At 35.9% G+C, this 25599-nt stretch overlaps 2 protein-coding genes across 11 annotated transcripts in view; one reads left to right on the top strand and one right to left on the bottom strand.

Moving 5' to 3' along the window:
• The window catches only part of LOC148939532 (uncharacterized), a 53981-nt gene extending 37743 nt beyond the window's left edge, over positions 1-16238 (top strand). For 4 of the 6 annotated variants that reach the window (XM_089107199.1, XM_089107197.1, XM_089107196.1 and 1 more), the window contains exons 2-4: positions 8277-8451; positions 10662-10841; positions 13643-16238. In XM_089107199.1, coding sequence (XP_088963325.1) covers positions 8409-8451; positions 10662-10841; positions 13643-14814 — 1395 coding nt within the window. In that variant the 5' untranslated portion in view covers positions 8277-8408 and the 3' untranslated portion in view covers positions 14815-16238. Of the gene's footprint in view, positions 1-8276; positions 8452-10629; positions 10842-13642 lie in introns of all 6 variants that reach the window. The other 2 variants (XM_089107200.1, XM_089107202.1) reach the window with 2 other exon arrangements.
• The window catches only part of LOC148939530 (long-chain fatty acid transport protein 4-like), a 192937-nt gene that overhangs the window by 26722 nt on the left and 140616 nt on the right, over positions 1-25599 (bottom strand). The window lies entirely within an intron of this gene.

The raw sequence follows: 25599 nt of genomic DNA, 5'->3' as shown, positions 1-25599 counted from the left end.
TCTTGACTTCTACACTGGTGAAAGACTAGATCCAAGCTGCTGAAAACGAAAGGAAGCCAAAAAAAGAAGAAGGATCTCAAGAAAAGCAAGAAAGTGGCTCCTGCCAAAAAGCCGAAGAAGAAAACTACCAAGAGATTGCTGAACTTCAGTGACGAAAGTGGAGATGAAGCAGCACCAAGAGATTTTGAGTGTGACGACAATCCTGACGACTCGTTCTGCTCTGAAGAACTCTTATTGCCGGAAGAGGAGTCTGAGACTCCCAGTATCTGTTCCGATGAATTCGTTCTATTCGAGTACAAGAGGGAAAAGGGATCGAAATTCTACACTGGTGAAGTGCTCCAGGCCGAGCCAGACGGCTGTACTGTCAATTGTTTGAAACGAAACGTTCCAGCCTGGAGGCTTACGTTTCCGAAAGAGCGCGACGAAGCGTTTGTCGATAGCTCAGAAGTAGTGATGAAATTGCCAGTTCCAGTGGTCTCAGGCGGAACTGGACGCATCGCCAAGATGATCAGCTTTGATGCAGACCTGACCAAATACTCAGTTGAATAATTTTTTAAATAACTTTATTGTATTTTTACTGTTTTATACCACGAAATATACGAAGTTTTAATTGATTTACCATGGTGTCCCAAAGTACCCACCGCCCCGACCCATAGTACCTGAACAAGTGGTACTCTGGAACAAAACAGGACCCTCTGAAAAATATGTCTTGCTAATTTTAGTGTGAGCTATAAAAATATGAGAAAAATCCCAGTAAAAGCCAAATGATCTGCCACAGATTGTATGTTTGATACAAGAAAATCGGACTGTAAATGTAGGAGATATTAAGCTTTAAGTTGAACTTGTCCCAGGGTTCCCGGCTCTCCCCTACACTTTCATTATTCCAAAAAAAACGTCTTCAAAGTTTCTCAAGTTTTGCGGCACTTTCCCCACCTGTTGCGGAAAACCAGACACCGGATTTAAGTGAAAAGTTGCTAGGACAGGTTTTAGATAGTGTTATTCCCAATTACGTAACTAAAATAAATGCTAGATTTCGCCAATACTACTATATGTCATGTACGCGTTTTTACTATTGGCGTTTTTCTTGTTCTCGTATGAACCCGTCTCAGGTAAAAACACGTATATCCGTGGATATGCGTTTTTACCTTTGGAACAAAATTTAAAGATTCAGTTATTTATTCAGAAAGTAAGAGGAAAATCATCTTCAGAATACAAAAAAATCAGTCAGTAACCAACACTCTTCAGTAGGTCAACAGAATTGGTGCCAGATGGCGTGTCTTTCCAAAAAATTCTGCGGTTCTCTGGCATGAAAGGTACAATCTTTGTCAAAATCGCATCTTTTCCCCAGTTTTCACCCCTCTCACTCCGTTTACCTTTTCAGAAAGAGGATGCTTACCCTCTTCGATCACTTTGACATGCTTTTTCAGCACAAAATCTATCGACTTTTCTTCGCTATCTGGCGAGGTCTTGTATAACAGAGATGATTCACCACGCTCAAATCTCACTTGAGAAAATTGTTCGATCTTGACTCCAACCTTTTTCATCATCAGGAACAGAGATCTGATGGAACTCCACTGTCGAAAATCGTCTAAGCACATCCTCACAGCTTTGGCATGTCTCCTGCTTTTTTCAATCAGGTCACACAGGACATCAAAGGGCAGAACGTCTCTATTTCGAATCTTGGACTCTATGGATCCATGCACAGAATCTGCAGCCATATGCATGTGATCCTCCACTAGATATTTGATGACGATGCTATCAGGCCCACCTTCCAAATTCACAAGTATCGGAAACTCACTGTAAAGGGTCCAGTTTTTATTCTGTGCACAACAATTATCAGTATAGAACAAAAATCTCTTTGCGTCACGGTTCATCCTAACAACCTTGTGATACGAGCTACCAATATTGGGTGCGTCACGTCCTTGCAAAGCCTCATTCCACGAGACACACAAATTGGGATTCAGCCTTGTAGCTTCAAATGGGGCGAAAGTTTCATTGAAACAGAGAAGGCGCGACAAGAAAAAGGCTTCTTTTCTGCTATGCATAATTGACAAAAAAGCACCTTCTGCAAATCCACAGTATAGACCTTAGTCTCCGTTTCAGTTATGTCTTTTACAATTTCTCGCCTCACAGCATCAACTAGAGCTCTGTGTTTCGTGTAGTCTTCCTTTTCTGTATCAGATGCAAAATCTTGCTCAACATTGTCCTTTAAAAGAACACAAATATCACAGCTATCACTCTGAAGTAAACAGAGGGATTACATTTTCCTTCTTCAGTATTTTTCTGTATGTCTCCTCTGAACTCTTGATGCCAGGGTTTTTAAGCCGGAAATCATCTGTCATGATCAAAGCACTAAGGTCCCTTGGAAGGTACCTCACGTTAGGTGTATGCGAGCGATGGTAGTACGGTATAGCTGGATGGAAACTTTCTATGTGGTGTATTTTCACTTGTCTGTCAATTTTGTTTCCAGGTTTCCTGTACTTATTGCCACGATTTTCTGTCACCATTGTACGTAGTTCGTCACGTGCAAGGTATTTTTTATGAGAAAAATGACAGAATCTGTTTTTCCTAATCCAAAAGGGGCAAGAAATTTGGACTTGCAAACCATAATTCTTTCAATTTTAGGGATGGCACTTAGATCTTCTGCTGTATTTTTAGGAAGAAAATAAACCACAGTAGAGTTCTTTCGGAACTTTTCTACACATTCTGCACCTCTTCGGGCAACTGGAAGAAAGCATAACAGCGTAACGAGCCATTTACCCCTTTCTTCATAGCTCAATGTCCAAAACCTGTTATATAACTTTTTCATGTCTTCGTGATCAAACAATTTGCAATTATTAGTGCATTTCTTTGAATCGCAATCTGTGTTTAATGGGAAAGGATGCTTTGTCATTTCTCTTTCACTTTTCCCTATCTTACTTCTCACTCTCTTCCAAATAACCTGATCTCTTGAACCTGCTGCAACAGTCTCACTTGTTTGTCTTTCTTGACTTTCATGTTCTGCGGGGGGGAGCTCCACTGATGGTTCAACACCTTGTCTTTTTTAACTTTCATGTTCTGCAGGGGGCAGCTGCACTATTGGTTCAACGCCTTCGATGCAGCTACCATATGTCATCTGATTGGGAACTATTTGGTGCTCCTGAAAGACAGCAACACTTGTAGCAATGAATTCAGATTCGATTTCGCCTGGGCACAAGGAAATGTTCATATTACCAAGAAAAGAATCAATGTTATCACACAATATTTGGTCTGTCTCCAGTGCCTTTGAGGTTAAATCAGACACAACACTAAAACATGATAGAAAATCTGTATCATTGGAAGCATATTTGACCTGGCTTGCAACAGACATTGGTTTAAACTTAATATATATCTTTGGCCTAGCCGTATCCTCACTATCACTAGTGCTACTACTGTCGTTGCCATAGTCAGTATCACTATCCCCTCCACTAGTGCTACTTAAGTCTTCTTCTCTTGAAGCGTATGAGGCTATAGCCTCGACATTCTGTCTGATCTTCATAGTTGAGTACTTATTATCCCACCTGGTACGCTGGGGAGACTGAGCAGCCAAATCAGCAGCTGATAGTTCGTCAGTCCTGGAAAATTTGAAACCATTAGGTTTGGTATTAAGAAGTGTCGATTTTTGCAGTTGTTTTACCTACTAGCCTATTCCAGTTATTCTTACTAGTTACTCCACCAGACCAGCAGCTCTTATTAGGTTAAATGGTTTAAGCAGTGTTTCCGTTGAGAAAACCTTAAATGTTTGCTATCTGTTTGTACAATATCTGCAACAAATTTAACCTTTTTAGAAGTAAGCTTATCTTTTGCTAGAGTAACTAAATCAGTGGCTAGCACTTCGTTGTTTCTGGAAAGTTAAACCCGCTAGGTTGCTGTTCAGAACTGTTACTTTTATACCAGTAATTTTACGTTTTATACCAAGTTGTTTTTACTAGTTTTATAGTAAAAACAACTTAACTACTTTACAACTTTACAACAACAGCAGCTATCTTAGGTAGTGTAGGCTAAGTGTAGTTAATGTAGGCTTAGACATAGTAGGACACACACAAGCACCTCCTATGATATACTCCATCTTCCAGTGTAGCCTACCTGATCAAACGAAACTCAGTGAACACTAAATTTCCAACAGTTAGCACATATAACACACAAAGATCCTGTACATACATGAATAGATACTTCAAAGTTGTACTCACTATTGCTTTTTCCTTATCTCCAAGGCCAATTTTAGACTTTTCAGACCCCTAGACTCTGGCCAAGACATCTTTTATTTACATTTATGTTGCTCCTAAGTTACCTAAACTTGCTGAAAGTTATGAAAAATCGTGGTTTAATAACGCATATATACAAAAATGTGTCTGGCAGTCAAAGGTAAAAAAGCGTATATGGTAGATACGTGTTTTTACCTTAGGCAGACGGGACAAAATGTTGCAGATACGCGTTTTTCGCTGGGACAATTTTGCAGGAGATCGTGTTAGGGCACTCTTGCATACACCATTCGATTCAGCTCTACGAGCTGAATCTAGTGTTAACCTATATGTAACTCGGGAAGTGACTTATCGTGTATATACGCGCTTTTACATTTGGAGGGCCGATATGCCCCCCACTAGAATAAAATATTTTAAAATAAAATATCAGTGAATTGAACTAGAAAGCAAAAAACTAAAGAATTTGGTGTATGAAGAAATTTTCAAATTCAAAAGCTTGTTTTTTGTAAGTGAGCAAACTGTTCTATAGTATTATCCTATTCCTAAAAACTAATTGCTAACCTCTGGGGAAAAGTTGAGCAAATTTTGTTTCTAATTTTAATATTGAAAGCAGAGCTGGGCCTGCGTTAACTAACGCCTCTCTGCTTATGCTCTGCCTATGTACTCATAAAACTACAATCACAGTGGCCACGCCAGTGGATGCAATAGTCATTGGACATTATAACGAGGGTCTTCCAAATCTAAGTTCTGTTTTCAATAAGTTTGAAGTAATCAAAAGTCTGGAAGGATCCCTCTTAGTTTGTTTGGCCCAGGTTTTCACCATGCTCTCCCTTATGTGCAGTATCTCCACTTAAATTTTATAATTTTAGAACTGAATACCACCCACTGGACCTTACTAATCACTACATCAAGAAGGACTCCTTTAACAAATAAGGAATAGATAAAAAGTTTTTTGGTACAATCGCTCTTGCATATTTGCTTTAAAATATAGAATTTTTCTTTAAAATGTTTTTAGAAATATTTGGCAAAGGAAATGCTCGGGATCGCCAGCTGGGTATATTTTTTGTGTCACAAAATATTTTAAATTAAGCACTGATTAAAATAAAGACGGGGTCTTTAGAGGTTGGAAGTGCTCTATCTCTACAGGATTAATTTGTTCCATCTTTCGTTGGCAGTTGGCAAACAGGAGTTTGGCTACTGCCTCCTCCCCTTTTCATTAACCGTAGAATTTCTATAGCCTATTTCATCATTTTTGTTTTGTGGTTTTTGAAAATTATTCTTATTTTGAATGGTATGCTTTGTTGTTCAAAACATTGATGACTGATAAAAATAAATCATCACAATAATTGTTTCACTATAATAATCACTATAATCACCATAATAATTTTTTTTTTCAATTAACTTCTGTTCATTTTTAATGTCCAAAGTTTGTTTTTGGTTCATCTAGCAAACATTTCTCCAGTTTTCACGCCTTTGCTTTAAGAATTAAAATATCTTTATGATTCTAACATATTAGTTCTAAGTCGTGTCTTTTAATTTATGTTGACATCCCCCTCAAGGATTCTCTTAAAGCTTCAACTAAATACCATTCGTCTTTGCACCAACGCCTTTTTGACAACTGGGATGCACATAGTTGTTGGCCCAAATTGATTAAGTTCAACATGCCCCTCAACATTCTCCAAGATATTCAAATTAATACACTTCATTACCTTGTGAAATATTGGAGATCTGTCTTTGTGACAACCATAATCTCTTTAGGATCTTTGGATTTAGTTTTGTATTTCAATCAGCATTTCATAAATGTTCTATCCTGATAAAATTAGTCATTACTGAGATGTTGCAACCGGCTTAGTAAGATATCCTTTCCTAATTTGTTCATAAGATAATTGAAGGCATACTGTTGTGACAACCTGGATGCATATAGTGTCTTTTGATTTAGTTCAACATCCCGTTCAATATTCCCGGAAGTTTTCAACTGTATAACCCTACCCATTTGTGGGATATTGCAGATAAGCCTTTTGACAACTTGAAGGCACTATGTTATTTTGACAAGTAGGATGCAGTTGAACTTTTTTGGTTTATTCAATAGTTTTAGTTGTAACAGTAGAAGTTGCAGTAGTATTTGCAGTCACAGTCACACTAGTATTTGCTCTCTGATTTAAGGAAAAACTACTTACATGGGATTGTTTGCTGCTTCCTGGTATTTTACAAAGTAGTAATCCAACCACAATATTTCGTATTGGTGCGTACATAGAGAAGGGATTAGAAAAAAGGAAAAGTTTTTATAATTGATTATTATTAATTATATGGAATTACATTTATTTTCTCGATAAATTACCATAAGGTATTTTTTGCTATGTATCATGTTAATGTGTGTTTCGTAATTTGTTCTGTTGTGATTTCTTTATTTTTCATAAATTTTTGTGTGTATATGGCACTTAGGCTTTGGAAATACACGATCTATCTATCTATCTATCTATCAGTTGAAATCACTAATTAGCACTGCTAATAGTAGCAGATAGAGTCGCAAGAAGTAGCAGTTCACAAGTTGTCACATTTATATTTGCAAGTTGTCGCACTTGCAGTTGAAAATAGTCGTAGCTGCAGTTCCAAGTAGTCACAGTCGCAAGCAGTCTCAGTCACAAACATTTGCAGTCGCAAGCAGTCGTAATTGCAAATAGTCACAGTTGCTTCACATGTAGTTCCAGTCCTAAGTAGTCACAGTCCCCGTTACAAGTAGTCATAGTCTTGCATAGTGACAGTCACAGGAAGTAGTAGTTACAGTCACAGTATTTGTAGCAAAAGTAGCCCTGAAAGTTTGAAGTTAATACTCGTAGTTTTTCTAAGATATCGCAGATATGCCCGTTTGATAACCTGGATACGCATAGTGTCTTTTGATATAGTGAACTAATCCCCTCAACGTTCACCTGAATATTCTTAGCCTTTTCTGAAACACCCAGGATCAAACACCTCTACCCTTTTCTAATAATAGATCATGTATGCAAACAATGGACATACAGCATGATTTACAGTCCTTTTCCCTATTCCATGATGATTTCCACAGTGGCATAGTTATATCGCATGTGACTATTTTGAACAAATTTTATATTTCGTAATGCTATTGCTGATTCCCCCTTATAGCAATCAGCATGTTCAGCATGCCTCTCACTTTCTTGAAAGTAGTCATGGGAAGATTTAGTCACAGTCTAAACAGTCCCAGTTGAAGCCACAGTAGAAGTAGTAGTAACTGTGACACTGAAGGTTTCAAGTTAATACCCGTAGTCGAACTTAAAATGTTAAAGATTCTGCCTATTGCTACCCTGGATGGATACAGTGTCTTTTGATTTACTTCAGGTTCCTCCTCAAAATTCTCTGAAGTTTCAGCTTAACACCCTTAGCTTTTTTGGACATACCCACAATCAAATATTTTCATTTTTGCAATGATATATCCTGCATGTAAACAATAATTAAATTGTGTAGTTTACACTCCTTGCCCATGGGATGTTTGGGCCTGGTATCTCCAGAGGCTTAGTTATAAGATTTTTGACTATTTGAACGAAGTGGCTATTTCAGAAGGCACTATGTTTATCCAGAACGCCAAAAAGTCAATATCCCAAGATCAGCTAGGGATATCACAAGCATGTTATCGTGCATATTGAGCTAAATCCAAAGCCGATCTGCCCTTCCAAATCTGTCATATGGGCGTATTTGCGATACCGGTATCTTAGGAACCAATTAAGGTATAAAGCTGAAGCCTTCATGGCATTCTGAGGAGAATGTTTAACTACATATAGATGTTGAAAGGGTGTACCCGCCGTGCATTCGAAACCTCTTAGTGCATTAAGGTGTAGCTCTCACGGGACTAGTTTAGGGACTAGTCTGATCATGAATTCTCTTTCTAGAATTATTACGAGCATACTAGTTTGGTTGGTTTCGGAATTAAGGACTAAAATTCTTGGCGCAATTTAACTAAGAAGTCAGTAAAGTGTCTAGGTGGGATATATATACTTGACATTAACTCTTTAGAAACAATAATTGTAGTTTCAATTTTTATAGAAGTTTGCTGCTGTGTTATTCTGGCTAAAGAAATCACAAAATCCATTCTGTTTGGAGCTACTTGCGATGTCATTTTGTTGAGTGTGCATTAGTTTTTGTGAGAAATTCTGGGAATCTGCTGGAGTTCCAAATATGGGTGATCCAAGCAGCCTTGCTGACTCTGTTGTGAAAATGGGTAAGTTTATAACTCTGAATAATAAGACTTATTATTATTATTATTGCCGTTATGGTAGACTAAAAAATTTGTGGTAAGGCTCAGAACAGAAAAGTCCGTTGCCTATGCACCGAAAAAATTATGAAGAAAATATCATAGTATGATTAGCCACTGGGCTTTTGATGCCCCTCCCCCTTCAGCATGATGTTTTGATATAGGCCTAATACATCCCTAAATCTTTTTTACCTCTTTGTGCAAGACCTCTACATGCCTCTGTCAATGTTTTCAATTGGTTTTCTCTATCTTATCAACTCCATCTGACAGCTAAAGATTAGCTTGGCCAGCCAACACTCGATCCTCAAAAGAGAGGAGTGAGTCACCCACCAGCCATCACTAGCAAGGAGCATCCTCAGAACTAGCAATAGTCAGGGGCGTCCTGATGCTCATTTTGTTGGGGGGGGGGGTGATCTTCGTAATTTTACCGAATCGCTACCTGATTTATGCCAAATTTTCTGCAGAAATCAAGAATTTTGCTAAATTTCAGCTTATTTTGCAAAATTTCTGCCGAAAATTTTACCGAATGCCAACGAAGTTGGGGGGGGGGGTGGTGCTGCCCCCTGCCTGACCCCCCCCCCCCCCTTGGGATGCCCCTGGCAATAGTAACATTATGCAGTATAGTGACCTTTCTCCCACCTTCTTTAACTCCTTTACCATTTGACATGATTTTGGCTGCCATTATTGGCTCCGATCCATCCAACCTTGATAGTTTATTGCAAAAAAGCTCTGTCTTACGGTCAGACATTGGAAAAAACCACCAGTGATTGGATGGTAACTAAAATGAGCAATAGTAGTAGGCTCCTATTGTAGCTACTACTCCTAGGGGATTCATAAGAAGTGTTATCACCACTACCTCCGACAATATGGCTTAATTTAGGTCCTTGCTGGATAAAAGTACGTCTGCTAGTTTTGTTTCTTAGGTGCTAAACTTGGCTGTCACTCTTATCACAAGCCTTGCTTTCCTTTGTAAAGCAAATATTCACTTCTTGGATAGAACCATATTCGGAAAATACTTTGTAACCTCTTTTTTCTACTGCGTAAATTGGTTTTGTGGAAGTATTGGTAAATGATGTGATGGTTTCTATGGGGGGGGGGCAATAGTAGAAACTAGCTATAGCAATGTTAGTTCCACTTTTCCATAGCTCTTTCTTTTACTGAGCTACAAGTTATTTCGATTTTTTTTCTTCTTTTTTAAGGTGTATTGAAAAGTAATACAACAATTATAATTACTTAGAAAACTTGAGGCTACCATGGGAAAACTAGAATCTCGTCTTGATATAGATAATAGATTAAATAAAAAAAAAGTTTTTTGACTGAAAATAATGAGTAATATGGTTAGAAGAAAATGTTCTGTGTATTACGGAAAGGCCCTCTCTTCATGCTAAAGTTTTACTTTTTGTCCCAATTCTTTAATAACGTCTGCTGAAACATAATATCCAAGTAATCGAAGTAAAAAAAATTTAAGTCCTGAAAACTTTAGCATAAAGAGCGATGAAGGATTTCATCGAATTTAGGGAATAATCCCCTCACGTACAGAGTCATTTCTGTTCGTTTTGAGTTTTGAAGCTGTTCCTTACTTTCAGTTGGATTTTTTTTTATTGATTGAATGTTTGGTCGGTTTTTTAATGGGGCTGTGATCAGGCCGTTTGAATAAGCCATTTGCCAATGCTTTACAACCATTGTTTTGATCGATTACCCCTGGGGAATCTGGGTGATCACCCCTGGGGAAAGCGAACAAACAACAATTAAACATGCATCTGTGGTTTATCTTCTGGCCAAAAAAACCCCACAAAGTTCCACCTTTTGTAAATAGGAATTTGAGACCTCTTCAGTGGGGTTCTCTTATATGCTGAATATTTTATTGTAATTTTATTAGGATCTCTTGACTCTTTGGGGTCGTTTTCTCCTTTTTCGAAAATCAGGCAAATATTTTAAGGTGTGCAGATTTTGATAGCTAATATTAAACTGAAAATGAGTCAACATAAAAAGCCCATTCTTTTGATGGATTAATTGTTATTAAAATTCCCTTTTGATTGTTAATTAAGTTGCTTCTTGCTTACAGTTCTTTACCACAAACTGTTTGATAGAATAAACAACTTTGAAGAATAAACAAACCTCTTGAACGGCCTATTTCTATTATAGGGTTTATTATATACCTCTAAATTTGCTTATAGAAGTGGAAGTAGCATCGCTCAATGATGGTAGTGAGATCTTCGCGACCACAAGCTCGACTGTATTACTGAAAAATGAATATCTTCCTTCTACAACTATTGACAAGGTTAAGGTGGAATCTGACTTCTTTAACTTAAATATGCCATTGGAAAGCCAAGATATAGTTCCCGATAATAAACAAGGTGATTTTTTTGAGATATAGCATTTAAACTATAGTAGCAAGTAGGAAGTAGCAAGGACATCAAAATGAAAAATTTTGGTATCTCCTGGCTCTATCTTGCGTTTAGTCCTAACTTTAATTTTATAGTCTACCTTTAATTTCTATGCTATTTCTATTATTATTATTATTATTACATAAAAAACTTACTCTGTAAGATTACAGAACTTAAGGTGAAGTCTTAAATTATGCAAGTGTGCAATTTTTATGGTGAAGTTGATAGGGTTTACGGTAAAGAAACCTTTAGCGTAAAACTGAAGACCATGGGTTTTATAAGAAAATGCTTCGCTAGGGACAATCTCCTATGATAGAGAAGCAATCTCTGTGGGAGGCTGAGCTACTCTAAAAGGATTCCAGTGGGAAACATTTATATTCTATTATTATGTTATTTCTCTTATTATTGATTATCTTTTTTCTATGTATTTCTGTGCTACAAAATTCTTAAGGATATGTTGCAAAGGTGAACTGTGAAAAACAGTAGGTAAAAAATAGTTCCTTAGACTCAATAACGCTTTAGAAATTTATAAAATATTGTAGAAACATTCAAAAAATCATTAAGAGATAACATGCCTTACGAGAATAAACCTTCTTTTTATACAATCACAAAAATTTATGCTCACACTATATTTCCTATATACGCTAGTCTGCATATCTTACATCAACGGGTGTAGTTATTATTGCTAGAGGTTGATGGATATCAAGGGGTTTATGCTTCATGTTCGAGAATGTCATCTCTGCTGTCTGGAAGAAAAAAGTCACATTTGTTCTTTACAAAATGCAAATTAAGTACTAAAAGTAATTCTCTTGGAATCAGAAGGAAAGTAGAATTCTATTGATATACGAATGTTAATACACTGTGTTATACGGTGTTAAAACACTGAAGCTCTGTAAATTTGATAAAATGACATCATTCATGTATCCGAAAAGATGTTTGTGTAGTTAAATGAATTAACTAGTAAGTTGAAGTAATTATCTTCAAATAATCTCAACAATCTAGTAATAAATACATTAAGGGACAGTTTAAGAGTTTCAGAGAGTGGATGGATATTTACGTTTCTTTTAATTCGTATTTGATAATAATATGGTTGTTAACATGGGTGTAGGTGGGGGGGGGGCAGGGGGTCTACTGTCCCCTCTAGAACTTGAAATTTACACTAGATATGGCTGGAAAAGGTTGGAAAAAGGTAGATGGTTGAAAAAGTTGAAAACAAACAGTCGAAATGACAGAATAAAAGTCAAACAAGAAGAAATTATTCATAATGTCTTGGAAAGATTTAGCTCTAATCTAAGAAGATTAATGCTGAAACTTATTGATGATTTTTGGTGATTATTTATTAATAAAGATTTCATAGGCCTGATATAGCTTGCTGGCAATGTAAGGTTTTGTAAACTGACAATATAACTTCAGCCTCCTCCCTCCTGCCCTTCATCATAGAATCGGCTGCCCCCCCCCCTCCTAGACAAGAAGCTACGTACGCCCATGGTTGCTAAATTTATCAAGCAATGCTTAAAACAAAACATATTCCGTAATATTATTACACTAGTGCTTTCGATGCATTTCAACTTCTATATTAGAGCTTCTATATTTAATATAGAGCTTCTATATTAAATCAATAAAAAAAATCCTGCCAAACCCTTATCGCACTGGTAGAGTAATTCATTCCTTATATCCATAAAAGAGTCACTGAATAAGAAATCCATAAGGGGGTTACATTTTGAAAACGTTGACGCTTTGAAAACGAACGTGTTGAAAACGAGAATTTAGTTGACTCTAATGACTTGCCCTGATGATTAACGACTAGAAACTTTAATAACTTGTTTCTTAATGAGCTATCATGCATCTTTTAGTTCTTTGTCAAATTTATTAGCTTTGTTTTTTTTATTAGATTAGTTTTGTTATTTTAACACAGTGAGTTTTAGAAGAAAAATAATTGAATGTTGCGGCTGTGTGTCCATGTAGTACAATATAGTAGCATTTTGATAACAATATGGTAGCATTAAGTTTTTTTTTTAGCAACAGCTTACTGTCAATTAATGGTAATGTTTGTCTTCTGCTGCGCCAATCAGGAAAGGTATACTTTCTAGAACTCCGTGACGTTTTTTTTTTTTTTTTTCATTTTCTACTTGTTTTTTAAACACAAGCTGCTTATTTTCTAACTCGGCATCCAGTAATTACCAAATGTGAATAATGAAATAGGGAAGTCTTTTTCATTAGTAATTTATTTTCGGGGTTTCTCTAATTTTTAAAACGTTTATGCTTGTACAATTTTCAACTAAACAAATTAAAAAAATTTCTTTGAATAATAAGAATATATAAATAATAAAATAAAGAAATAAACAAATTGAAAATTTTGTCATAATAAAAAAAACAAATGATAAATAAATAATAATAAAGAAATAAAGAAATTACTTTTTGAATAATAAAGTAATAACAATAATAAAAATATATGTAATAAATAATGTAACAATGGTCTCTTGTAATCTATGACTTAGAGTAGAATACCCTACAGGTGATGTTACCAGCTTATAATCTCATTCAGATATGAATAAGAAAAAGAAATATATTTGTTGTCGGCCATTTAGTAGATAAGAACACAGACAAAATATTTCTAAAGCATAGTTAACTTGCCTTCTCTGTACCAGAATGGAGATCTTAGAAACAGTCCTAAAAGCCAACAAACAAGGTAGTTGAAGCATTAGAAATGACCTTGTAATGAACTTGGTAGTTAACTTTGACAGAAGTTTAATGTTATGTTTTTATTCTAGATATGAAAATATCCTTATTGTTACGCACCAATCAACATAATAATGAATGCAAAACGCTTGTTACAGCTGACGCTACAAATCTGAATCTAAAAGAAGAAAAGAATGACATTTATGAATCCATTTCATTTGGTGAAGAAGAAAATATCGACTCTTCAGACATCAAAGCAGAACCTAGTTCCCATAATTGTTTTTCCCATGTAGTCAAGAACGAAGAACTACCTGATTTATTGAAAATCACTCCTCAATCAACTTGTGCATCAGATATCCATTCAAAGGCAGAATCTGATAAATCAAACTCAAATATTCAAAATCAGCAATCGATTAGTGATTTAGTGACTTCTGCCAGAGAAAAATGTCATGAGAGTAATTTTTACAAGAAGGGCTTTGCTTCTAACCAAGGGTTGGTCTCTATATTAAATGGTGGTCAAAAAACATATTATTCTAAATTTTGTAAGATGAGCTTTGCCAGAAATGCAAATTTTGTTAGTCATACTGCAACACAAACTGGTGCAAAACAATTTACAAGTGAATTTTGCAATCAAAGCTTTGCGCATAAATCTAATTTTTCTAGCCATATGGCAACACAAAATAGAGGAAAACCGTTTAATTGTAAATTTTGCAATCAAAGTTTTGCCCTGAAAATTTTTTTTTCTAACCATATGTTAATACACACTGAAAAAAACCCATTTAAATGTGAATTGTGCAATAAAGGCTTTGCCCTTAAAACTCACTTGTATAACCATATGATAACGTGCAATAAAAAGTTTATCCAAAAAAGTTATGTGTCTATCGATATGGCAATACATAATCATAAAAAACCGTTTAAATGTGAATTCTGCAGTAAAAATTTTAGCCAAAGATATATTTTGGCCAACCATATGGCAACACACACTAGTGAAAAACCATTTACGTGTGAATTGTGCAATAAAAGCTTTGCCCTCGAGCGCTATTTGTCTAGCCATATGGTAATGCACATTGGTGAAAAATCATTTACGTGTGGATTGTGCTATAAAAGCTTTGCCCGAAAAGATCATCTGTCTAACCATATTGTAACACACACTGGTAAAAAACCATTTATATGTGAATTGTGCAATAAAACCTTTGCCCGTAAAACTAGCTTGTCTAACCATATGGCACTACACTACACCGTGTTGCACCACATAGCTGTGTAAAACCATTTTAATTGGAATTGTGTAATGAAGGCTTTGGCTGAAAAGAAAATTTGGATGCCGCGAATGTAACACACTGATCTATTTGATTTTAAACTACCCACCCGTTTTAGAAGCATTGTTTACAAGCACCAGATGTTGATGCATCAAGAATGCATCAAGTGTGGAAGTCCAATCTGTGTATTTAGCTCCGTGTATTTATAAGCACCAGATGTTGATGCATCAAGAATGCATCAAGTGTGGCAGTCCAATCTGTGTATTTAGCTCTGTGTATTTACAATCACCAGATGTTAATGCATCAAGAATGCATCAAGTGTGGAAGTCCAATCTGTATATTTAGCTCTGTATATTTACAAGCACCAGATGTTGATGCATCAAAAATGCATCAAGTGTGGAAGTCCAATCTGTGTATTTAGCTCTGTGTATTTACAAGCACGAGATGTTGATGCATCAAGAATGCATCAAGTGTGGAAGTCCAATCTTTGTATTTAGCTCTGTGTATTTACAAGTTCCAGATGTTGATGCATCAAGAATGCATCAAGTGTGGAAGTCCAATCTGATCTGTGTATTTAGCTCTGTGTATTTAAAAACACCAGATGTTGATGCATCAAGAACGCATCAAGTGTGGAAGTCCAATCTGTGCATTTAGCTCTGTGTATTTACAAACACCAGATGTTGATGCATCAAGAATGCATCAAGTGTGGAAGTCCAATCTGTGTATTTAGCTCTGTGTATTTACAAGCACCAGATGTTGATGGATCAAGAATGCATCAAGTGTGGAAGTACAATCGGAGTATTTAGCTCTGTGTATTTACAAGCACCAGATGTTGATGCATCAAGAATGTATCAAGTGGGGAAGTCCAATTTATGTATTTAGCTGAAAATTGCAAATCACTTAAAATTACTTTCGAAAAGTTTTAAAAAATAACCTCCATAATAGAGCAACCTATCCAAAAATTACTTTTGGAAGGGTCTAATGAATTTAAAATTCCTGTTAAAGTCGAAAAATGTCGTTAAATAATGATAATTTTCTTCTGTAAGTGGGACAAACTTTATGGTGTAAATATAACAAAACAGAAGACTGATTAGAGTTTGAGCTCCAGGGTTTTGCCATTATTCTGGAGATAAAAGTTGTCTAACAAACCTCTCCTCAATCTCTTTAGAAAAAAATCTTAATAGGCAACTTAATTATAGGCCCACCATCCACTTGCAAATCAGTCGAACAAAACGCTATCCCCTCTTCTTCTCTGAATCAAAATGCCATATTTCATTTTCTTTTTTTATTCCTCATTATAGTGAAAAAATGGAGGAGGTTCAGTCTTATAAGAGGGTTGGATTTTTGCATCAGAAGTTTAAGAAAGATTTTTTTTGTGCATATTCTTGCAACAGTTATTGCTACGTTAATTTGAGTAAATTATTGTTTGTAAGATTCCTATGTCTTTTTTTGACTAGATCGGTGCTAAGATTAATATAGAAGGAAGTCAATTACAGAAGCTGATTGATAGTAAATAAATCTTTGAATCATGAAGACTGCAATTCATATATGCAAGATTCCTTGCAAAAAAGACAAATATATATTTTTTCATCTTGTCTTTTGTTTAGAAAATATTTAAGAATTTTGTTTTTTAAAGTTCCTGAAATAATTTTTGATACCAGTTTTGTTCCCGCTGACCCACAGTTAAGCACTAAGCAGGGAAAAATGTAACCTGGGTGTGGGGTGATCCCTTTCGTTTCTTAGAATGCGCAATAAATAGCTGTTACAAAATGTAATTAACCCCCTCCCAGCTTTTTACAGTAGCCTTGCTAATCCAACTACTCCCTGATGAAAAAAGAAGAAAATGTACAATCACTAGGAGAAATATTCTTGCATGCTTACTGATATTGGCATTCTTTGTTTTCTCTAATGTGTATTTACTTTAAACGAAAGCGTGAGAAAAGTAACTTGGGAGTTTAACCAGGGATTTGGTTCAATCCCAACTTCCGAGGCCTTGCCTCCATAATTCAATTGAAGGGTTCAATAGGTTAAAAATGCAATATTTGGAAAACTAAGTAATATGTATAGAAAAAAAATTCAATCATGTCATAAAACATAACATAAATATTTTTAGCGTAACAAAAAAAGTAGTTTCCACATGACACTAAATTGGTGTTAGACACTGCTAGATGACATTTTTTTTATATTATTATTGCAGAATGGATGACGAGCTATAGTTATTTTGGCTACATTTTATTTTGATAGTGTGATTTCTTTATTTTTTGTCTCTAAGCGATTTGGCTCAATATTGGTTCCACTAGGAAGTGTTGAAATCAAGCTTTTTGGTTTTATCCAAAATAGTGTGATTTCTTTGTTTTTTGTCTCTTAGCAATTTTGCTCAATATTGGTTCCACTAGGAAGTGTTGAAATCAAGCTTTTTGGTTTTATCTCGACTTTGTTTACTGCTCAAAAGCAGAATATAAGACGAGTCGAAGCCAACCAATGAAATTCATTCTTATTTGAAGTGCCTAGGCATGATGGGTTTTATGTCTTTCCGAATTAAAACAAACGACAACAGGTTTTATGTTTTTCAAGAAACGCGTTTTTCCTCTGATTAGAATTTATTACTTTTAGTAGACAAGAGGAAAAGATAATACACTCATTACGAAGGTGAGGAAGAATACAAAATTCGTAAAAGAAGTTTGGTTAGTTTATTCACTGATATTAGCGGTTTTAGTTGGATAACGACGAGAGAATCTTTTTTATCAGAAACTTACCATGTCTCCTCTGAATCTTAAAAATTTTCAATGCCCTATGAAGAAATTTTCTTTATAGCCTACTAAATGGCAAACAGAAAGCAACAAAATTGTTCTACTTCTGTTTTCTCGGATTTTGCAATAGCATAAAATATATTTTCAAAAAAAGAATACAAATATCATCAAGGAAACATAATGTACTGGTCCCACAAAGGCTTTAAAGCTTAAAATTGAGGAGGGAATATGAATACTAATCAAATTCCAGGCAGGAATTGTTGATTTTTTGGTCCCAGAATTTATTATGAGATTCTTAAAGTTTTGCCCTGTAGCACAACTTTGGGCTTGAGGGTATAGAAGGGTGAAGTTATCAAAATTGAAAGATTTTAATTAGCTAGAAGCTCTAAAATAGTAGAATATTTTTACTTCTAACACTACTAATAACTCACCGCAGCACCTAGCCGGCTGAGGCCAACACAGCTACTCACTCTCTTCCTCCATCCCAATCTATTCAAAGCCACCCTCTTTACACCGTCCCAGAAAATTCCCATTTCATCTAAATCTTTCTTTATGACATCCTCCCACTCCAGACGAGGACGACCTGCTTTTCGTTTAGCCCTAGATGGTTTTCAGAAAAGGACAATCTGTCATCTGCAGAACGTGCCCTAGCCATCTCAACCTTTCTTTTATTATAGCCCTAGAAAGCGGGTTTGAACTACATTTTTCGTACAGAAAATAGTAGAATACAAAATAAAAATATACAAATTGATGTTATGCAATTTTCTCGCAAAATAATAGTGTTATTCTCTAGGCTCTTGTCGTGTTTTTTTTCCAAGTTTTTACATGTTTTATCATGGTTTAGACAGTGGTGGATCCAGGGGGAGGGTGAGGCCCCCCCCTAACGTAGTCTAAAGTAGTGTAATTTACTTAATTAACGCAAATTTGCGTTAATTCAACTTGCTCCTAACGCAAGTTTATCGGATCAACCTATATCCCCCCCCCCCAAAAAAAAAAAATCCTGGATCCGACCTTGGGTTTAGACCACTACTAGTGAATCAAAGAAAAAGCTAGAATAAAAAAAGATGAAAGGGAATTACTAAGGATCAATGAAAACGGACAAATGACTTTATTGTGTAAAATATTAACCCAGAACGTTGAAATGAGTTTCTTGATCAATTGGATAAAAATAATCTTTATTATAAATAAGTCTCCAGATGTCACTTAAAAATCTCTTTTCTTGCCTTTATAATCCCAGTGCCAGGAAGTTCCAAAACTACATAATCATTAATGCAGAACTAAAGAGAATAAGAATTGAGAAATTACTAAAAATAATTTTTTTTTAATGAAATAACTACTTTTATGTTGACCATAGTCTTCTGGTTAACATAGGAGCCTCCCAAACCTTGAAAAATTTGGGGCGTTTTCTTGAGTACCTAGGCAAATTTGAGAAGCTCATAGCAAATTTTCAAGAAAAAAACGCAAACAAATTATAATAGAACAAATTCGATCATCCTTCAAAAGAACTATGCAGTATACTTATTGCAAAATTCGGTATATACTTTGAAGGCCGTACCCAGGATTTTTTTGAGGGGTTTTAGTAAAAAAAAAAGATTTCAGGGTAGGGGGGCTTATAAAAAAAAAATCAAAAAACGCATACAAAGTTTATTTCCATTTTTGTTACGTTTTTACGAGTCAGACAAATATTTCGGCGGCGGGGGGTTCAGCCCCCTCCCCCCTCTGGGTACGGCCTTGTATACTGCAGCCATCCTGAATATTACGAAAAAAGACTTGAAAGTAGGTGTTGTTAAAGCTTAGGTCTCATCAAAGAAGTAAGGCCAGTGGATGACTCGAAATAGGGCTAAACAAACTTGACTAATATTGATAGTGAGCTTTGCCAAACAGTAGTAAAGACATGAACTCTGATACCTGGAATTATCCACGAAACTGGGAACCCGGATGTCAGTCAGCGAAACGTATTCAAATTTTATTGTGGTACCGCTCTAGTGGGACACCCGTGTTGAATTATACTAGAGAAGAGCGTCGAAAGTCAGAATATCAAGCAATTCTATGGCAGAGGAAGAAAATATTACAATAAAAAATTTTATCTCTATTCTCTTGTGTAAAAGTTTTGGATGTAGTTATTGTGTTATGTTCCAAAGTTTGTTAAGACCACTCATGTTAGTGATAATTGTGACTAGTTAATGAATGACGGATTCAGAACGGGTGAAGGACCCTTTAAAGCTATGAATAAAAATTTTGGAGTAATTAACACTTGTTTTTATTGCAGGAGGAGGGGAGGGTCAGGAAACATCCTAGATTTCCTGTATTGCCTTTCTCTGCTGCTTCTAAAATTGCAAATTATCTTTCAGGGTGGGAGTCAATAATTTTTTTTTCTTTGAAAGAATCCTGACGCCTCACAGCGTCCATTTTTAGGTTCACATATTCAAAATTTTTTCATGAAGTTTTTCTTTGAATAGAATTTTTCATTTCTATTCAATTTGAATAGAATATTCACCCTTTAACTTTCCTTCCACGTGAGAAATATAGATGGGGTAAAGTGTTCAAAATATGTTCTGAAGAATTGAAATGCAGAATAAATAGATAATTTTCCTAAAAAAGTGTCAAAGAAAAGTAAAGGGTAATAGTAAAACTAAAAGGGAAAAGAAAAAATATTGCGGAACATACATTTCGAGAAATGCATTGTTTAACAAAGAAATTGCATTGCACTGTTACACTGCATGCAATAAATATGCATTAAAATAAAGTCAAACTTAAAAACAACTTTGCCAATTCTCATTAACATTGCGTCTCGAAGCATACCTCTCTGGGTGGGACTGAAGCTTTTGCTGGCAGATTAGTATACAAGCTATTTAATAGTCAAGGTAGATGTAGATTTTTTCTATATTTAAAATTTTGGCCAAAGGGGTGTTGAGATTGGCGGTAAAACACAAGGAATATTTGTTTTAATCTCTTTCATTTTGTATCCGTGTATGGAGAGCTGTCTGAGTCGCGGAATAAATATTTTGGACGAGGGGTAAGAAGTGAATTGAGTGGATATATGAAAGTAACGTCTGCGCTATTAATCAGTTGTGTAAGTTTTTTCTTTCTTGTGGCTAAAATTGTCAATATGCCATTTTTAAGAGCTCTTCCTTGGGGTGGTAGTGACCGGGATATTTGTCTCGGCCATTGTGGGTTAGGGGGTGGGGTGGGGGTCGTGGCGGGAAAATTGCCCACTTTGATCTACTTCTTCAGTTTGACTCGTTTTTTTTTATATTTAAGTCGAGAGAGGGCACTGTAATTAGTTTTTTCCCGAGTACCACCAACTCAAGGAACGGCTCTGTGCTCGTATTTAAAATCTAGAAGACAAGAATGTTAGGTCCCCCGAAGAAGTCCTCAAATACCAGGGAGCAGAGGTACATCTCACCAAAAATATTCCTTGAATTTGCCAAAGGTATAATGTATCAGCCCATCCCCATACTCCCGACAAAGGGGTGCAAGCACACTGGAGGACACCAGGAGGGTGGGGGGGTATCTGCCGAGCTATCCTCATCATGTGACGCCAAGTATACCTTATCACACAGTGGCACGCAATTTGTATATGGATGAACTTGAATCTATGCCGATCAATCTCATCTGAATCTGGCCATCTATGGCTTGAATCTGGATGGTCATCAAGGTTGCCACAACGGCCAGTTCCTAAAGTGAAGCAATTGCCCAAATTTTTGTATCGCAGTTTGCGCTGCGACACGTGGATGGTTCGTTTAAGTTTTCTATTAAATTTTATGTTAACTTTTTAATCTAAAAGGATAAAGATGTATTCTGAGTTGATCATAGTGCTGAATGGGAAAATGTACACGCGCACATATATCCCGTACTTTAACGTATTTAGATTGTTGTCATGTATAAAAAACGTTATGACATATATTTTGATGTGAGGCACATTATGTAATTGCACTTTACAAGTCTATATTTTTAATTTGGTTATATAAGAGAAAAAGTGATACATTTAATGTAGCACGAGCTACAGTGCTACAAATGATGAGATAGTGCTAAAATAGTACTTTCGTACTACAGGTGGCATCCCTGATGGCTGTTGAATAATAGCAACATTTTAGCTACTTTTGTCTTATAGCCACCACAATCAAAATCTTATATCACGAACATGAGACACTAACCGGTTTTCATGGTCTTTATACCAGACAATATTAGCTTCGGCTTGGTGGGAAACTACATTGTAATTATATTTTAATTAAATATTTAGTTGGTATTATGGTTAGGTTAGTTTAGGTTACCTATATGATATAATGCGGTCTGAGCGGCCCCCCTCAGTGGCAGATCCAAAAGGGGGCGAGGCGGCGCGCGCCCCCTAACGTAGTCTGAAGTAGTGTAATTTACTTAAATAACGTAAGTTTGCGCTAATTAAACTGGGTCCTAACGCAAGTTTATCACATCGACCTATTTTGCCCCCCCCCCCTAAAAAAATCCTGGATCCCTGACCCCCTTCCATAATTCTTTGTTCTAGTTTCCGAAATTTTGTTAATAAAGTATTATATTTTCGTCGTATTTTGGTACATTTCATTGGCATTAACCAAACTTCACTTCTCGACAAAACTTGAGTGTGGTGGCTTTAAGACACAACACATTTTCTTTTTACCTCGAAGAATTAAAATTATTAGGCCAAAGTAAAAGAACTGAGGTAAAATATTACCCCGTGATGGAACGATGTAAAAAAAGCGGAAACTGGCGCTTATGTCAACAGAAAAAAGACTACCAACGTCATCTAGTATTTAATGACACCAATTATTTATTTCAGTGTAATAATAAGAATAATTAATTTAATTACTGTAATTGGCAAAAATTAGGGTGAAACTATGGAACTGATCTCAGTTCCATAGAGAAAAATAATTATTGAGGTTGATAAAATTGATAAAATTGAGGTTAATGCTAGATAGGGTCGATAGTTGTCGTTTTTTTTATGTTGGCGCTAGCACTAGTTTACACTCTTGCGGTTAACCAGACTCATTGAACTAGCGGCTAATCAGGCACTTGAAATACCTGACACTAAGAATTTAAGAACAAAAAAACACGGTGGAGATAAATCTTAACTGATCAATGAGGGTCTTAAACTTCTTTGTAAATAAAAATGACCAAAAAAGTGAGTTTATAAATGTTTATTTCGTATAATAAAATATAAATACACTGAACAAAGTCGCGTTATGAATCAACTGGTATATAGGACTAGTAAAATTATTAGTTTGCATGATCGAGCGTTTCAGAAGCAAAGTCTATTAAGGCCATTTTCCCATCAAAGTCCTGGGTAGATTTGAATATTTGCTAGTTTCTATGGTTTTTGAAAAACAAACGACACAATACAAGCCAAGGTCACAATACCAAAAACCAAGGCCACAATACACAAACCAAGTGCCCAATACTTTAGCCATCAAATGTTAGATAAATTTTTATAGAGGGCAATTTTACCAAAAACCATCGAAGGGGGACCCATCTCCCCAAACTTGTGTACATCTCAGAACGCCACGTGTGCTTTAGACTTCCACCACACTTGGCAATCACCGCCTCGTGATTGTGGTTTCGAAAGTGGACACCCTCTCCAAGACCGTACTAAAGCGCACATATAAAAAATTTTGACATTTAGTATGGATTAAAAAATCCATACTAAAACAATCTTGGATATTTTTTATCATATAATTGCTATAAAGAATCAAAACCTCATTATATTTTCACTTTTAAGTTTTTTCCAGGGTTGGTTTTATGGACTTAATCTTCTTGGTTTCAGAGTGGCTCTACCAACATTCTTTATGCACGATACAAAATTGTAGCAATAAATATTAGGTTATATAGTAGCTGGTGTCTAAGGTTATGTAAGGTAAAAAAAATGCATAGACGATTCTCCTACTTCATTGCAGGAGAAGGAGAATTTTAAGGAGACAAATTTTGAAAAGCCGTTGTATCACAAACTTTTGTTTCCCTCATTCTCTCTTTTTGTGCATACACATCAGTGCAAAGTAATAAAGATGAATTCATTGTACTGAAAGAAACGTATGAATTGGTGACACCATAGAGAAACAGAGAGTTAAAAACCTTTCATTGTTTGTACTAGCTTAATGTAACAGGAACCAATCAGGTTTTAAAAGCAGGAGTTATTTGTCTCTCTGGAGATAAGGAGCACTGTGATTGGTTTGCGAAAATACGTCACAAAAAGAAACCAATAGAATAAAAGCACAATGTTTAACACCGAAATGTAGTGCAGTAACCTTTCTTTTTCAGTCGGGCAGCATTCTGTTACGCGTAAACACTGCTTGGAGCATAAGATGTTCGTATCATATGGCCAGGTTTAAATGGTGAATGGTGGCTAGAATTATTTCTTGGTTCGTTCGACGATGGTGTTCTCCGAGGAAGTCGGTCCGAATATGCCAGAGCTAAATTTGCTGCAGTTTGGCTTGATGGAACTGGGAATGCGCCGTTTATGATTCCTACAAATTGAAAAAAAATGACTGAATTGCAAAAGGAAGAGGTCGTACATGGCTACGTGTCTCCATATGTGCACACTGGCTTAAAACTTAGAGTGGTGGAATTAGAGAATTTTTCTCAGCAGGGAGAGGGTGGAGAAGAATGAAAAATAGCAGTGGAGGACTTTACAAGTCTTTGGGGAGGGTCGAACTCCCCCTGTGTGCAGGTATGCTTGTACATTCATTAATTATTTTGAAAAGGAAAGTAATTAATTAATTTGTTTGAAACCCGATTCTAGCAGCACAAGAAAAAGCGAAGTATTGAGAAAAAAATCACTAATTTAAGATACGACAAAAAGAATATATTTGGACAAGATACAGTTTTATCATTCAATCTTCAAGGAGGAATGTCAAAAGCATTTAGAAGAACACGAATCGAAGAACACGCTTTTTCATAGACCATTTTCTAATCTAGGTACAAACAAAACAGGTCCATCGACGTGCGAACCATTTTTTGGTCCATTTGCTTGATCCATTCGCTTAGACGTTTTAAAACGTTTAAGCATTCACTCGACATTTTTTAAGAAGAATCATCATGTTCTATGCTGTCGAGAGAAAAGATCTTCATAATTTGCAGTTAGTTATGTATAGCTGTTAAACAATGATGTTGATTGATCCATTAGATAGTTGAAAAATAACTGATACGCATGGAATTTAATTCATAAATTTGCAACATTTTACGATTTTCTTGTTCGTTTTCTTATCAAAGAGGGATAACCGACTTTTTACCACCTGGTGTTCATCATAGAGCACCACATGTGCCGCAAAGTCTCCCTCACAGGTGAAAAAGCACACATAGCACTTAGCGCAGTTCCGCCACGTTTGGCACACTTTCACCCCGCTTGACGCGCGCCTCCAGGTGCACGTGATTTTTGAAAATTGGTGACGCTCCGCCTATCGAACGCATGAATATATACATTCCAAAAGCTAGTAATAGACTTAGCATAAGTCTACCTAACCAAAAATTTTTGCAGTACTTTCAAAAGCCTAAATAAGTTTTAAAAATTGTCAATACTGTTGAGGATGAAACAGGCAGTATTCTTCCTACTTCTATTGCTGCTTTAGAATCATGCAGCTTACTAACAGCCTGTACTGGAGGCAATGAGCCATTGTGGCCTGAATGTTGAGCAATTCTGATGAATCTGTCCATACCAATAATAAACAAATAAAATTTCAGAATAGGGATATGTCCTTTTACTAGACAGTGAAAATAGATACAAAAAGGAAGGATCTTTTGACCAGATTACCTACGTCGTGTATATGGATACGATCTGACCAATCAAGTATATAGCTATATATTCCAGAACATTTCCTTTGCAATTGGAAGAAGAAGAAGATTGTGCCACCATCATTAGAAATTCAACTTACATTTAGGCAATATTAAAGAAGAAAAGTTTTCAAATCAAGACTTCGAATGAACCCTGATAATAAACTCTTTTAGACAAATCTAGATAATGATCCGAAAACCCAAAACCCGAACCCGAAAGAAATTACCGAAAAGAAATAACCCGAAAGAAATTATTTTGTTCTGTAT

Source organism: Artemia sp. Qi Xiang Cuo, chromosome 21 (assembly GCF_049724085.1).
Source record: "Artemia sp. Qi Xiang Cuo chromosome 21, ASM4972408v1, whole genome shotgun sequence".
Taxonomy (NCBI): Eukaryota; Metazoa; Arthropoda; class Branchiopoda; order Anostraca; family Artemiidae; genus Artemia; species Artemia sp. Qi Xiang Cuo.
This window is presented reverse-complemented; position numbering and strand designations above follow the sequence as displayed.